This window comes from Saimiri boliviensis, chromosome 6 (genome assembly GCF_048565385.1).
Source record: "Saimiri boliviensis isolate mSaiBol1 chromosome 6, mSaiBol1.pri, whole genome shotgun sequence".
In the NCBI taxonomy this organism is placed as follows: Eukaryota; Metazoa; Chordata; class Mammalia; order Primates; family Cebidae; genus Saimiri; species Saimiri boliviensis.
In genome coordinates, this window is record NC_133454.1 from 59799871 (window position 1) to 59814824 (window position 14954).

The 14954-nt window shown below is 37.1% G+C and overlaps 1 protein-coding gene across 1 annotated transcript; it reads right to left on the reverse strand.

Annotated features, from left to right (window-relative positions):
* Positions 1-1255: 1255 nt before the first annotated feature.
* On the reverse strand, positions 1256-2197 carry LOC101045839 (olfactory receptor 8B12). The gene has a single exon (XM_003923872.2). It carries the CDS (start codon positions 2195-2197, stop codon positions 1256-1258), a length of 942 nt encoding a protein of 313 aa, XP_003923921.1.
* Between the last annotated feature and the right edge of the window lie 12757 nt (positions 2198-14954).

Genomic DNA, 14954 nt, shown 5'->3' on the forward strand with positions numbered 1-14954 from the left:
TACAAAGAGGAGCTGGTACCATTCCTTCTGAAACTATTCCAAATAATCCAAGAAGAGGGAATCCTTCCCAAATCATTTTATGAGAAGAACATCATCCTGATACCAAAACCTGGCAGAGACTCAACAAGAAAAGAAAACTTCAGGCCAATTTCCATGATGAACATAGATGCAAAAATCTTCAGTAAAATACTGGCAAGCCGATTGCAACAGCACATCAAAAAGCTTATCCACCATGATCAAGTAGGATTCATCCCGGGGATGCAAGGCTGGTTCAACATACGCAAGTCTATAAACGTAATTCACCACATAAACAGAACCAAAGACAAAAACCACATGATTATCTCAATTGATGAAGAGAAGGCCTTTGACAAAATATGCAGTGTCTTTAAATACAATAACAATTGCTTCTCCTGACAATTAGTTGGTTGCTGTGGTTCTAATAGCACTTACCCAGAGCTGTCTATTATTAATGTAGATTATTCAGACCCTTGAGGTGAGGCTCCAAATTCTACCTCCATTAATCTTCACATAAAGAATGAAGCCTGTATCTAGCACACTTAACTCCCTCAAACCTTTTTATCTCTGCCTTAGAAAGCCTTATATTATTAGCCTTGACTTTTAAGGCTCTATATCATCTCCATGGTCACCATCCTTGATTATATAAGGAACCTAACCTGCTTCTCACTAACACACCCAAAAATTCTTTAAAAATTTCTCTTAACTTTTTGTCAAGACCACATCAGCCATATTTTTCACTTCCAACACTCTTGCAAAAATGTTATTCCAAAAATTAACCCTTGAAAAGTTGCATGACATCTGCAAAAAAGAAAAGCACTTTAAAATGAAATCAGTCAGGGAAAAGATGAAACAAGGAAATGTAGATGAGTAAAAACATAGCAGAGTAGGTTAAAATTCAGGAGGCCGGACTCCGTTTCAGCTCTGGCACCAGGTACATGTGTGTACATTGGCAGCTTACAAAACATTTATGAGTGTGATGTATTGTATGAGGAGACTGAAGTAAATGATTTCATAAGCCTATTCAAGATTAAACTATGTATAATTGTGAAACTATTCTCATAAAATAACAATTGGATTCATTGGGTTGGATGAGCAGTGCAGGCAATAAGTGCGCTTAAGAATGAAAGTTAAAATTTTTCTCTAAGTATAAGAGAGAAAGCACTGGAGTTTGTTCCCTCACTGAAAAAAAAAGAAAAGAAAGAAACACCCTGATTAACAAAGGTTTAGATTCCCTTTCTCAATCATTTAAGAATTTTCTGCAAAAGGTTCTCCTCAGGGCAGCTTTGACATCTTTATTCCTCAGGCTGTAGATTAATGGGTTAAACATGGGCACCACTGCAGTATAAAAAATGGAAGACACTTTCCCCTGGTCCAGGGGTAGAATAGAAGGTGGTTTGAGGTACATAAAAGCTCCTGACCCAAAGAAAAGCGATACCACAATTATGTGGGAGCTGCAGGTACTGAAGGCTTTAGACCTGCCCTCTGTGGAGCTAATGTGGAGAATGCTGGAAAGAATAAAACCATAAGAGATAAAAATGGTGACAATTGGCACCCCAATGCCAATGGCCACAATAATAAAAACCAACAGCAAATTTATGTAAGAGCTGTTGCAGGAGAGCTCAAGGAGGGGAAGGACATCACACATGTAGTGATTGACAAGATTTTCTGAACAAAAGGTCATAAACATTATGTTTCCCATATGAGCCACAGCCCCCAAAACCCCCATCCCATAGACACCCAACAAAAGGAGCAAGCACACCTGGGGAGACATGGTGACCATGTACAGCAGTGGGTTACAGATGGCCACGTAGCGGTCATATGCCATCGCTGACAGGATGAAGGACTCAGAAAAGACAAAGAAACAGAAGAAGAAAAACTGAGTCATACACCCTGCATAGGAGATCATGTTCTTCTTTGAGACAAAACTCATCAGCATTTTAGGGGTAAGGGTGGTGGAATAACTAAAATCTATGACGGACAAGTTGAAGAGGAAAAAGTACATGGGAATATGCAGGTGAGAGTTGAGCCCTATCAGGGTTATCAAGCCCAGGTTCCCCACCACAGTGACGACGTAGAAACCTAGAAACAGGAAGAAGAGGGGGATCTGGAGTCCCGGCTGGTCCGTTAAGCCTGCGAGGATAAACTCTGTCACGGAGGAGGAGGAGTTCTCGGCAGGCATTCTCCTCTAGGACTGTCTGTGAGAGAAAAAGAAAGAGTCACTCAGAAAGAGAGAAAGGCTACACACTGGGGAGTTAGTGGAAATTAAGGGAATGGGAAGGAGAAGAAAAGAAACATTTACTGAGCACTAACTATGGGATAGACACTGTTCTAAATGCTGTGTGGCGTTATACTCATCCCCGTTCCACAAATAAGGACGAGGATGCCTAGCCGGGGCCACCTGCACAATCCCAGTGCCACAGAGTTGCAGCTCTGTGTTCTTGCTCTCCTCTAGTCTGAGCTTTTCCTGTCAGTGGGGGGAGGCAGTGATAAATACTTTATTTTCCACTCTATATTCTCAATGTCTACCTGATTTTTAGGTGTTTTTTTTTTTTCTTTTTTTAACAGAAATCAACAATTTAAAACTTTTACTTAAATGATATTCAATTACAAAGGAAAAAATCCACAGTGCTATAGAAAAAAAAATACCAATGGACACAGAAAATATTATCAACATGACTCATCATTAAATAAATGCAAATTAACAGTAGGAAAAATAATATATGTTAGTGTGAGCTTTACGGGAATATCCAAATTTCTCCTCTTATCTTCTGACAGTTGACACTGAGCCTTCAATGACAAGCCAGGGCTCTGACAGATGAGAGTGGTCTGAGCTTTCTTTTAACCACTCTATTGTAGCACCCAGTGGCTCAGACACGCACTCACCCCCTTCAACTTGGAGCCACTATGCTGCTCTCTACTGCCTATCACCCATCTCTTTCATGGAAATCCAATGGCCCTGCTGAAAAGAACATGACAACTTGGAGCCTAGGCCCATCTGCTTCTGCTACTCCGCTTTGAAAATCTTGGTTCTCTTTGGGAATCTTGGTTCTCTCGCAGAGCTGAAGAAAATGATCTCTAATTGTGACTTTGCCCAAAGGCTTCTGACCAGCTTCCAGGAATGAGACAGCAGTCTTTCCTAACACTGTGGATAACAGGTATCTGGAGGGTTTTATTCTGGAGTAGAGACCTCAGTGAGCTAGTTACAGAGGTTCCCTCAGAGCCATCGCCAGAGACCATCTTCCCTAAGGAAAAGGAAATGTTTGTTTACACTCTTGATCATGCTTTTAATGACCTGTTCTTTGATTCAGATTACAGCTTTTTAAGCACAATTAAGGACAAGGCACTATGGCAAAAACCAATTCTTGCTACCTTGTATTAAGCACTTACTGTATATCAAACACTGTATCCAACCCTGCACCTTCATACAGACACCAAGAATCCAACACCAATGTACAAATGATTTTACCTCATTTATTTCTCACAACAACCTCATAAGTTAGACACGTGAATCTCTGCTTTAAAAGTGGGAAGCACACACAGCTAACAGATTCCAGAATCTTAAGTCAAACCTTGGTTTGTCGAACTCCAATTTTCACGGTCTTACCCACTGGCTATACTACCTCCCTGTGAGTGGTGAGTGATAATGAATTCTCTGAAGCAGGATTTTTACTTACGAGGATCTCATGAGATTTTTTTTTTTTTTTGAAGCCATGAAAGTGCAGATTTATTGAAGCAAAAGTACACTGCACGGAGTGGGAGGAGGCTCGAGCAAGTGGCTCAAGAGCCATGATTACAGTGTTCTTTAGGGTTTTTATTAAGCTACAGAAATTTGGTAACACCCCTATGAAGGACTGGCCTGAGACCAGTCAGAGGCTGTAGTGGAAGCTTCTGTCTCCTTATCACAGGAGTGAGGATGGGGCCTGTATGCTGCCCAGTTTTGCCTAGAACTGGCTGCACCTGTTACTCTTTTGCTTATGCCTTAACCCTTGGTTACCCTAATTCCTTATTCTCCTGCCTCAACTCCATTATCTTTTCTACAGCTCCCATGTTTGCAGATTCTCCCACTGCAAATGCATTCTGCATTCTTTCACCATTGTCATTGATCTTCATCACCACTTTGATTATATCGCCCATTGACTTATTCTTTTTTTTAATTTTTATGGATGAGTTTTTTTTAATTGCATTTTAGGTTTGGGGGTACATGTGAAGAACACGCAAGATTGTTGCATAAGTACACACATGGCAGTGTGGTTTGCTGCCTTCCTTCCCCTCACCTGTATCTGTCATTTCTCCCCATGCTATCTCTTCCCACCTCCCCACCTCCTCGCCCCTCCCCCTCACACCAGTTAGAATGGCAATCATTAAAAAATCTGGAGACAACAGATGCTGGAGAGGATGTGGACAAATAGGAACACTTTTACACTTTGTGGAGTATAAATTAATTCAACCATTGTGGAAGACAGTGTGGCGATTCCTCAATGACCTAAAAATAGAAATCCCATTTGACCCAGCAATCCCATTACTGGGTATATATCCAAAGGATTATAAATCATTCTACTATAAGGACACATGCACATGAATGTTCATTGCAGCACTGTTTACAATAGCAAAGACCTGGAACCAACCCAAATGCCCATCGATGATAGACTGGATAGGGAAAATGTGGTATATATACACCATGGAATATTATGCAGCCATCAAAAACTATGAGTTTGTGTCCTTTGTAGGGACATGGATGAACCTGGAAACCATCATTCTCAGCAAACTGACACAAGAACAGAAAATCAAACACCACATGTTCTCACTCACAGGCGGGTGTTGAACAATGAGAACACATGGACACAGGGAGGGGAGCACTACACGCTGGGGTCTCATGAGATTCTTGATAGATAAAAACAAGCAGTGGTAAAGGATGGCTGCTGTAGTTTGGATACTTGGCCTTCCAAACCTCATGCTGAAATTTGATCCCTAATGATGGAAGTGAAACCTAAGAGGAAGTTTTTGAGACACGGGGGCAGTGCAATCCCAGTGGTAATGAATTAATCCTCACTCTATTAGTTCACATGAGAGCCTAGCACCTCTTTCCTCTCGCTTCCTTTGTCTTGCTATGTGATCTCCACATACAAGTTGCCCTTGACTTTCACCATGAGTGGAAGCTCCCTGAGGTCCTCACCAGAAGCAGATGCTGGCACCATGCTTCTTGAACAGCCTGCAGAACAGTGAGCCAAATAAAACTCTTTTCTTCATAAATAACCTAGTCTCGGGTATTCTTTCACAGCAACACATGTGGAATAAGACAAAGGTAGAAATTGTCAAAGCCAAGAAAGGTCAAATTAAGGAGTACTGGACTTCAGAGGAGAAGAGTCATCATTCCACTCACATCTAATATTTACCAAGGATTATATGAACTTTTCTAAAATCAAAAAATAGGGAAATCTTCCCTGTTTTTTCTGTATTACCTGTTCATGCAAATTAAACTTGATAATTAAAAACAAATACTAATGAAGTAACTAATATCAACTTGCGTCAAGATGTGAAGGCCAGGAAAGGGACCCCACAGCTAATAGGTCAGATAATGGGGACTTGAAGAAAGACATAAACAAAAATAATATTCCTTTGGCAAATGCATATTATCTGCTATGCCCCAGAAACTCTTCTAAGTTTGTAGTTGGGAAAGAAAAAGCAAATTCTTGCCCTCATGAAGTTTTCATTCAAGTGGGAGAAGACCAAAAAAAAGATATAAATGAAAGGAAAAAAAAAAAAAAACATGTAACATGAAAAGTGCTGTCCAAAAAAAAAGCAAGGGAGGGGGTAGAGAAGGAAGGGGTACAGATTTAATTTTAAATAGAGTAATCTGACATTTGAGCAATGACTCAGAAGAGATTTGAAAAGTGTTTGCTTGATATGATCAGTTACTCTTCTAAAACATTAGGCACTCATGGATTATCCAGCAGCCTTCCAAGGCATCACATTTTTGTCCTGCAATATCCTAAGCCAAATTACTCACTCTGAGGAAGAAAATTATGAAAATAGTAAAAAGATAAAAGGGCAAGAGACCTTGCTGAGAATTAAGATAATCACAAGTCACACAATGTTGGTTAATGACTGAGAGTGATATGAAGGCTAAAAAAGCTTTGGGTAGTAACTTGCATTTTATAGCCCTGGCTATAAAAATATGGACTTTTATATATTAAAGATGACAGATTTCATAGCCAAGAAATAAATCTCTATTTGGGGAAATTCAAGCTTCAGTTAGCAGACTGATTATATATGTTTTTAGTCAGAGTTAAAGGCTGCAGCCCTCTTGGAGAAGTTATGAAATCATAACACAAAGTCAGAAGTCTTCTTCCAGGTAAGTAAACTGCACACGGGCCAGAAGTGCACATATGTCAGTGAAGACCTGCTCACCTTCAGCTCAGTCTCAGCAATTATAGTGTCTCATTGGTCAGCGTACACTTGGAACTGTCTACATCCCAGAGTAATTCTAATGAATTCCAGTCCTCGTCCTCAATCCCGCCATATACACTTAGGAAATAGAGAAAAAGAATCCATTATCAAAAAATTGAAATAAGCCCCATAAGGTGGGCTTGTCTTGAGACCCAAAGGGCAAAGAGGACCTTAGGGGTTCATTTAACGTTTACTTTCCTCTAGAAGATTTAGAGGGTTCTTGTATTCCTGATGCAACACCAGGAAAGTTCTTCTGAGGTTTTTGTCATTTCAGAGATTGTTTCCATGGGAACTTCATTTCAAATGCATCAGCATTTTATTTCAAATGAACTAAGGTTTCTTCAAATCATTTTCACTGTTGATTTGCTCCAATACAAGCACAGAGAAGCATAGAAATAAATATTCTTGCTTAATTTACTTTTGATGCAGAACTGTCTGCTTTTCCAAAACTTGAATCTCTGTATAATGGATTCTTTATTCTATTTATTGCTAACATTAACATTATTAAAATATATATGAGACATGGATTATAACATACTCATGTGGTAAGCATATGTACAATATGCTTTGTATATATGGCACATGCATTAACCTTCAAGCGGTTTCTGGTAGACTGTCAAACAGCACATGGGTGATGGTGAAGGCAGTAACCTTCACTCCACACAAAAGAAATATAGGAATGAGCCACAATTTCAACAAAAAGCATAAGAAAGCCTGCCCAGAGAGAAAAGGTGGCAGCTGAAATGTCTGCATATGAAGTGATTTCAGTTAGGATCTAAGGATGGGCACAAAATTAGACTTCTCTACCAGAAGTCATATGGTTTGCAGGTATACTTAATGGTATATTGGTTTTCAATATGTGTATGTGGCATATAAAGGATACAAAAGAAATCTTTGACTTCCTAAAGAGATTTACAGTCTAATAGAGTAATCTCCCATTCTGTCTCTTTATCCTTCTTACCCACTCAATGTTCCAAAATTCCCAGTGACCAGTTCTCAATCATCTGTGCCTCTTCTTTCTTAAATGTTTGGGCATCTCATCTCATGACTTTGAAAACATGTTCAAATTTGCTCTTACTTTTCTGTTAATTCTCTGTCCTGTGTATATGGCCTCTCTAATAAAATGTTCCAGTGTCATGCGCAGTTATTACCCTGAAATTAGCAAATACAAAGATTAACATGTCACCTTTGTCCCCAAAAAAAGCATCTGCCTAACCTTTCCAGTTTTATTAGAAAGGTAGTAGAGGGTAGTGTTAATATGGTGTTACTAGTCCTGATTTGTTTGGGATGATCCACTTTTAGATCTATTATTCCAGAAAAATTATTAGTAACAATCCTTTTCACTATGAAATATATTCCGCTTAGATCATAAATTGCATGATCTCTGTATGAGTTCAGAACATAAACTTTAGGATCTAACCAACTTCTACAATTACTTGCTCTGCCACTTACTAGCTGTGTGACCTTGAAAATGCTTAACCTCTCCTGAGCTTCAAATTACTTATCTTAAAATGGGGATAATAATCATAAATGGTGCAGTGTCTAGTAATGTAAAATATGCAACACAGAAGGTACTAAAAAGTATTGGGTTGCTATGATTATATTCAAATCTGTGCCCATGGATGAAAGGAGTATTTTAAACTGTAGTGGTATACAGGATCAGCTAAAACAGAGAGATTAAGACAGGAAGATAGTTAAGGTGGTTTCACAAGCAGTAGAAACAGTAAAGCAAAAACAGAATCAAGTGAGGACATCATAAAGAAACATGATTTAATATCTCTATGGAGAAGGACAGAGAGGAAAAAAACAGAAATGAAATCTGACTAAAATTTTAGGAACACAGAACTCTGAGTAGGATGGCAGAAAATGAACAAATAAGGAATGAGGACTATACGAAGCTAGATTTCAGTTTACATGATGAAATGCTGTTTGAACCCTTTGAAAGTAATAATGTAGGATGGCAGAAAATGAACAAATAAAGAATGAGGACTATACGAAGCTAGATTTCAGTCTACATGATGAAATGCTGTTTGAACCCTTTGAAAGTAATAATAAGTTTTAAAAAACAGCAATGAAGGACCAGACCTTGGGAGAAAAGGAGTAAAAATGCAAATGGGGGAAACAGCTAAACATAAGTGAACCCAAAAGAGTGATGAATTGTTCCAAGAAGAAATATTTAAAGACAGAATAGTCAATGATTAAGAACTAAGCCCTTCCAAAAATATCCACAATTAGAAAACAGGAGAAGGAAATTGACCAATGGAAAAAGCCAAGTGGAACAACTGAGAGCAAGATTTGGAAACAAACAGACATGTAATCAAATTCAACACCGTAGCTGTGTGAATTTGGAAAAGTTATTTAACACCATGGAGACATAGTGTTTCTATCTGAAAACCAGATATAGAAATTCCATTTGACCCAACAATCCCATTACTAGGTATATAGCCAAAGGATTATAAATCATTCTACTATAAGGACACATGCACACGAATGTTCATTGCAGCACAGTTTACAATAGCAAAGACCTGGAACCAACCCAAACGCCCATCAATGAGAGACTGGACAGGGAAAATGTGGCACATATACGCCATAGAATATTATGCAGCTATCAAAAACGATGAGTTTGTGTCCTTTGCAGGGACATGGGTGAACCTGGAAACCATCATTCTCAGCAAACTGACACAAGAACAGAAAATCAAACACCGCATGTTCTCACTCCTAGGTGGGTGTTGAACAATGAGAACACATGGACACAGGGAGGGGAGCATCATACACTGGGGTCTGTCGGGGGGAAAATAGGGGAGGGACAGCAGGGGGTGGGGAGTTGGAGACAGATAGCATAGGGAGAAATGCCAGATATAGGTGATGGGGAGGAAGGCAGTAAATCACACTTCCATGTGTGTACCTATGCAACAATCTTGCATGTTCTTCACATGTATCCCAAAACCTAAAATGCAATTTAAAAAAAAAGAAAATCAGATATAGTAATAACACATTTGCAGATGTACATAGGTATAAAATTTGACTTTGCTGAATATTCATTTAGTGTTTCTTGAATTTATGGAATTCACAGAGGACAAAAAAAGAGAATTTCAAGAATGAGGATAACTAATATTTCTGTGCATTCAAAAGAAAAAAAGAACTGAAAATAAGTAACTTGTACCCTTGCACTCCAATTTTCTTTTTCCATATCATTATTTATCTATATTTTGACCTTAAATGTTGGGAAGAATTCATCATTGAAGCCATCTTGGCCTGAAATTTCCTTTGTAAAGCACTTTAAGAACAAATTTTATTTTTTAATCAGTTAAGAACTTTTCAGAGTTCCTAGTTCCTCTTTTGTAAATCTTAATAATTTGCATCTTTCAATGAATTTTCTAGTTCTTCTAAATTCTCAACTTTATTGGCATAAAGTTTTTATAATATTCCATATATATACTATATATATAGTATACATATATAGTATATATAAATGGTGCAGTGTCTAGTATGTGGAACATGCAACACAGAAGGTATTAAAAAGTATTAGGTTGCTATGATTATATTCAAATATATGCCCATGGATGAAAGAAGTATTTTAAACTGCAGTGGATACAGGATCAGCTAAAACAGAGAGAAACTTAAGACAGGAAGATTAGCTAAGGTGGTTTCACAAGGAGTAGAAATAGTAAAGCAAAAACAGAATCAAGTGATGATATCATGAAGAAACATGATTTAATATCTCTATGGTTTAGAGAAGGACAGAAAGGAAAAAGCACAAATAAAATCTGATGTATAGTATATATACTATATATATGGAATACTATATATATTCTCTCTCTTTCTCTCTCTCTCTCTCTCTATATATATATATATATGTATGTATATGTATGTATATATCTGTAGGATCTGTAGTGATTGACCCTTTTATTCTTGATATTATTAATTTTAGCTTTAGATCTTTTCCTTGATTGGCCTAACTAAAATTTTATTAATTAAAAATTAAAATTTTATTGACTTTTTACAAGAGTTACATTCTGTTTTCATTGATTTTTCACTATTGTTAATCTTCTATTTCATTAATTTACACTTCACCTTTATCATTTCTTTCCTTTTACTTACTTTGGGTTCAGTTTGCTATTCTATTTCTAGGTTTTTACAATGAGGATCATTGGTTATTGATTTTAAACTTTTTTTCTCTACTATGAAAATTTAAAACTATAAATCTATCTCCAAAACTGCTTTAGCTGAATCATACAAGGGCTTATGTTTTGTTTTTGTGTTTTTTTTTTCATTTTTATGCAGTTAGAAAATATTTTCTAATTTCCATCATGGTTTCTTTTTCAATAATTGGGTTATTTAGGAATGTGTAGTTCAATTTCCAAATATTTAGAGATTTTACAGAGATCTGTTCTTAGTTTCTAATTTAATTCTACAGTAGTCAGAGAACATATTCTGTGTGTTTTCAGTACTTCTAAATTTATTGAAACTTGTTTAATCTCCCAGCATATGGTCTGTCTTGGTGAATTTTCCATTGGTACTTGAAAAAAATCTGTATTCTATTGTTGTTGAGTGAGATGTTCTATAAATGTCATTTTGTTCCTGTAAGTTGACAGTGTTATTTAGGTCTTCTATGTCCATAATCCTTTTCTGCCTCCTTGCACTAAAAGAGGAATGTTAAAATCTTCAACTTGAATGATGAATTTTTCTATGTCTTTTTTTGGTTATGTCAATATTTGCTTTATGTATTTGAAGTTCCGTTATTAGTTGGGTACACATTTAAAATTGTTGTGTATGTTTGGTTACTTGATACTTGAATTATTATGAAATGTCTGTGATGATTTTTGTTAATAGTCCAAATTCTGAAGTCTACTGTGTCAGAAATTAATAGAGATATTCCAGATTTTGTACAATTTTATTATACAGTGTATCCTTTCCCAACCTGTTTTAAAAGAAAATATCTGTCTATATACATATAAAGTGTGGTTTATTTAAATTGCATATAGTTGAGTTTGGTTTTTTTTTAATCCAGTGTGGCTTTTTCTGTCTCGTAATTGGCATGTTTAGGCTATTTATATTCAATGTAATTATTGAGCTAAGCCTACACTCTTGCTATTTGTTTTCTACCCGTCCCATCTGGTCTGGTGTTTGTTACTTTTTTCTTCTCTTTTCTTGCCTTCTTTTGGTTTATTTGAGTACCTTTTCATATTCTTTTTTATCTCTTCTGTTGTCTTATTAATTACATCTCATTTTATTAGTGGTTTCTAGTAGCATTGACAATACACAACGTTGTCAAAATACCACCTCAGGAGGCTGAGCCTGGAGTTGCCCTGGATGGGATGGTCAGGTTTGTAGCTACAGGCTTCCCACTGTTGCTGATGTCTCTGGCATTTTCAAAAACTCTTCTTGAGTGAGCTGCTGCCATTGCCCACTTTTGAATTGCGTCTAACAGTTGAAAACTCCATCTGAAGCATTTACTCTGGAGACCAGCAAAGAAGAGGAAAAAAAAAATTGTGAGAAAGTTCAGTCTAACTTATTGTCACTTCCAGAATTTTTCAACTAGTATTTTAATACTTTATGCATGGTATAAAGAACCTCAGAATAGTATACTTCTATTGCTCCTTCTGTCCTTTATGTTATCATTGCTACATATTTTACTTCACCATGCTGCAAACTCTATAATATGTGGTTCTAATCTTTGCTATAAATAGTAAATTGTATACTAAGGAATTTTTTAATGAAATAAACATCAGTACATTATAATTCGGTTCTTTAAGGTGATCATGGAAGTGCACTTCTCAGATATACCCCTTCAGGACGTATGAATGACTCATCACCCCTGCTGCTGCACTCTAAAATCAATTACCACATTTGCATTGAGGTCATGCTTCCCAAAGGCTACACCCAGCCAATGACTAAAAGGAATGGAGATTATTAAAACAGGTCTATTTCTGCTAGAGGTGAGATTTCTCCCAAAAATTTGGTTTAAAAATTATATCAGTTTTTCCATCAGCCTGACCAGTTTCCTAGCTCTTTCAACTTCTTTTAGCTCCCTCTTTATTTTGTCTGACAGCTGTTAAATATCTAATCTTGTCTTGGTATCTGCTTTTCAGAGGACTTGGACCAATGCAAGTGATAACAAATGTGATCCAATCAAAAATACCATAATATAATAACTAGAGACTAACTCAGCTGATTGTCTTGCAGGTGAAGAGATTGCTATATTAGCTGGTAGGTTGGGCATAGATAGTGGCTGGCACACAGTGACTGCCCAAATTGCTAAAGATTTTATTAGGGACCACCTAATAATATATGTCCCGTGGATAGTAACATAGTTGAAGGTACATTGATTAAAACCATTGAAAATAATACCTTCAGAGGCAAAAGAATTGTTTGGTTAGTGCTAAGTTACCTGGCAGACAGATAATGAAAGACTATTAACCATTGGTCATTAATAAATAGTTAATAGCTAAGTGTTAGAGTTAGGGCACCTTTTGTTTTGTTTTTGTGTTGATGCCAGTTAATAAAATCATATGTACTTTTTTCTTCAACTTTTAAGTCCCAGGGTACCTGTGCAGGTTTGTTACATAGGTAAACTTGTGCCATGGTGGTTTGCTGCACAGATCAACCCATTACCCAGGAATTAAGCCCAGCACCAGTTTGATAACTTACAAAGAAGTCCTTATCTCCAGCCTGAGTAGTAAGCCAAAGTCAAGTACTGTAGTTGAAGTCACAAAGCTCCCAAAACTGTTTTCATTTTTCCCATTTTAAGGATAATAAAGTCTGAGCACATATGATTTGCCCATAGCAACATAACAAGAAATTAGCATAACTTACCTCCTATGGAAGTTTTTTACCTTCAAATTTCAAAGTTTATTTTTCTATTTAATACCTCTCTACTAGTGTATGCATTTTCCAACTATTCTGGAGGACTCTGGGAATCTCAAAAAGAATTGTAATAATGTGATTGAAACATTGTGGAAAATGATATGTGGCAAGGAGGAAATTTTAACACCAAATGCAGAGCAGTTTAGGGTAATGAACCAAGAATGAACGCTAAATCTATCACAGTGATAAAAGACTATTATGCTGATATAGCAATCCTAGCCAAGACTTGGATCTCTAATCCCACCCTAAACAACAAAATGAAAACCTTCAATGCATGTAAGCCAACTCAAACTAAATTCAATGCCAATTTAATGGGTGGTCTGGCCTCACAGGACTCCCTCTTGCCACTAAGACTCATTAGTAAGAGGGTACTGTAAAGCCACAGGACTCTACCCACTTCTGGAGAGCAGCCTGTCACCATCACCAGTTGAAGTCTCATCCACAATCAAGGGCAAGCCTCCCTATAATTACCAAGATACTGGCACATAACCTCATCAGTTATTTAGAGAATCATCTCCTTCTCTTAGTACTGGTCCTCCTAAAGATGGAAACTATAGGCACTGCTCAGAACCAGCTTCCTGAAGCTGTTGCATCCTCACTCTGCCTATCCTGCGATTTCATCCCAATGACTGCACGCTCCACACTCAGCAATATCATGTCACTTAAACATGCAATTGCAGAGCACATGCTCTCAGGTGCCCGACTGCCTCACCACACAGGCCCCACCTCAGGAGGCTGAGCCTGGAGTGGCACCTGGATGGGATGGTCAGGTTTGTGGCTACAGGCTACCCACTGTTGCTGATGTCTCTGCCACTTTCCCAAAATCTTCTTGAGTGAGCTGCTGCCTATGCCCACTTTTGAATTGCATCCACAATTTGACAACCCCATGTGAAGCGTTTATTTTGGAGACCAACAAAGAAGAGGCAAAAGAAAACTGTGAGAAAGTTCAGCCTAACTTATTGTCGCTTCCAGAATTAAAAAAAAAAAAAAAAACTGGAAACGAGCTTTTTTTTTTTTCCAGCATGTATGTTAGAAAGAGGTCTACACAACAGAAACAGAGCCATGTGGTAAAGTAACTGCCTCATAACATTCTCAGTTTCTTCTATATCTTTCTTTGTTATAATCTCTTTTCACTGCCTGGTGATCCTTGGCTCTTCTCTTCAAACTTAAAGTCTATTAAACTGATAGAACACAGTGCGCTTTGGCCAGACTGGTCAAAGAGAGGATTCCACTCATCAGTGCTTCATGTAGGCTGTATTATTAGAAAACTCCTGTCCTTCAGATCTAATTATTTTCTCCTGGGCTGAATTTAATTCAAATATATTTTACAATTAGATGGTACATTTCCTGTTGATTATTTTAACTATACTCTTTGCATTAATTTATTATTGATTGCCCTATTAAGAATTGTTCTATTGTGATATACATCCTTAACTTTTTAGTCATCACAGTTAATAATGTACCATTCCATGTGAAATATGGAAATCTTGCAATACTTGAGTCTATATCACCCATTTTTATTTTATACTTATATAATATTATACATCAACATACACTATAAATTCCACAATAACATGCAATTTTTATTTAAACAGTTATATCATTTCTATATAAGTTGAGAG

Coding starts and splice junctions, on each gene's coding strand:
- LOC101045839 (XM_003923872.2), bottom strand. CDS start 2,197: ATGCCTGCCGAGAACTCCTCCTCCTCCGTGACAGAGTTTATCCTCGCA.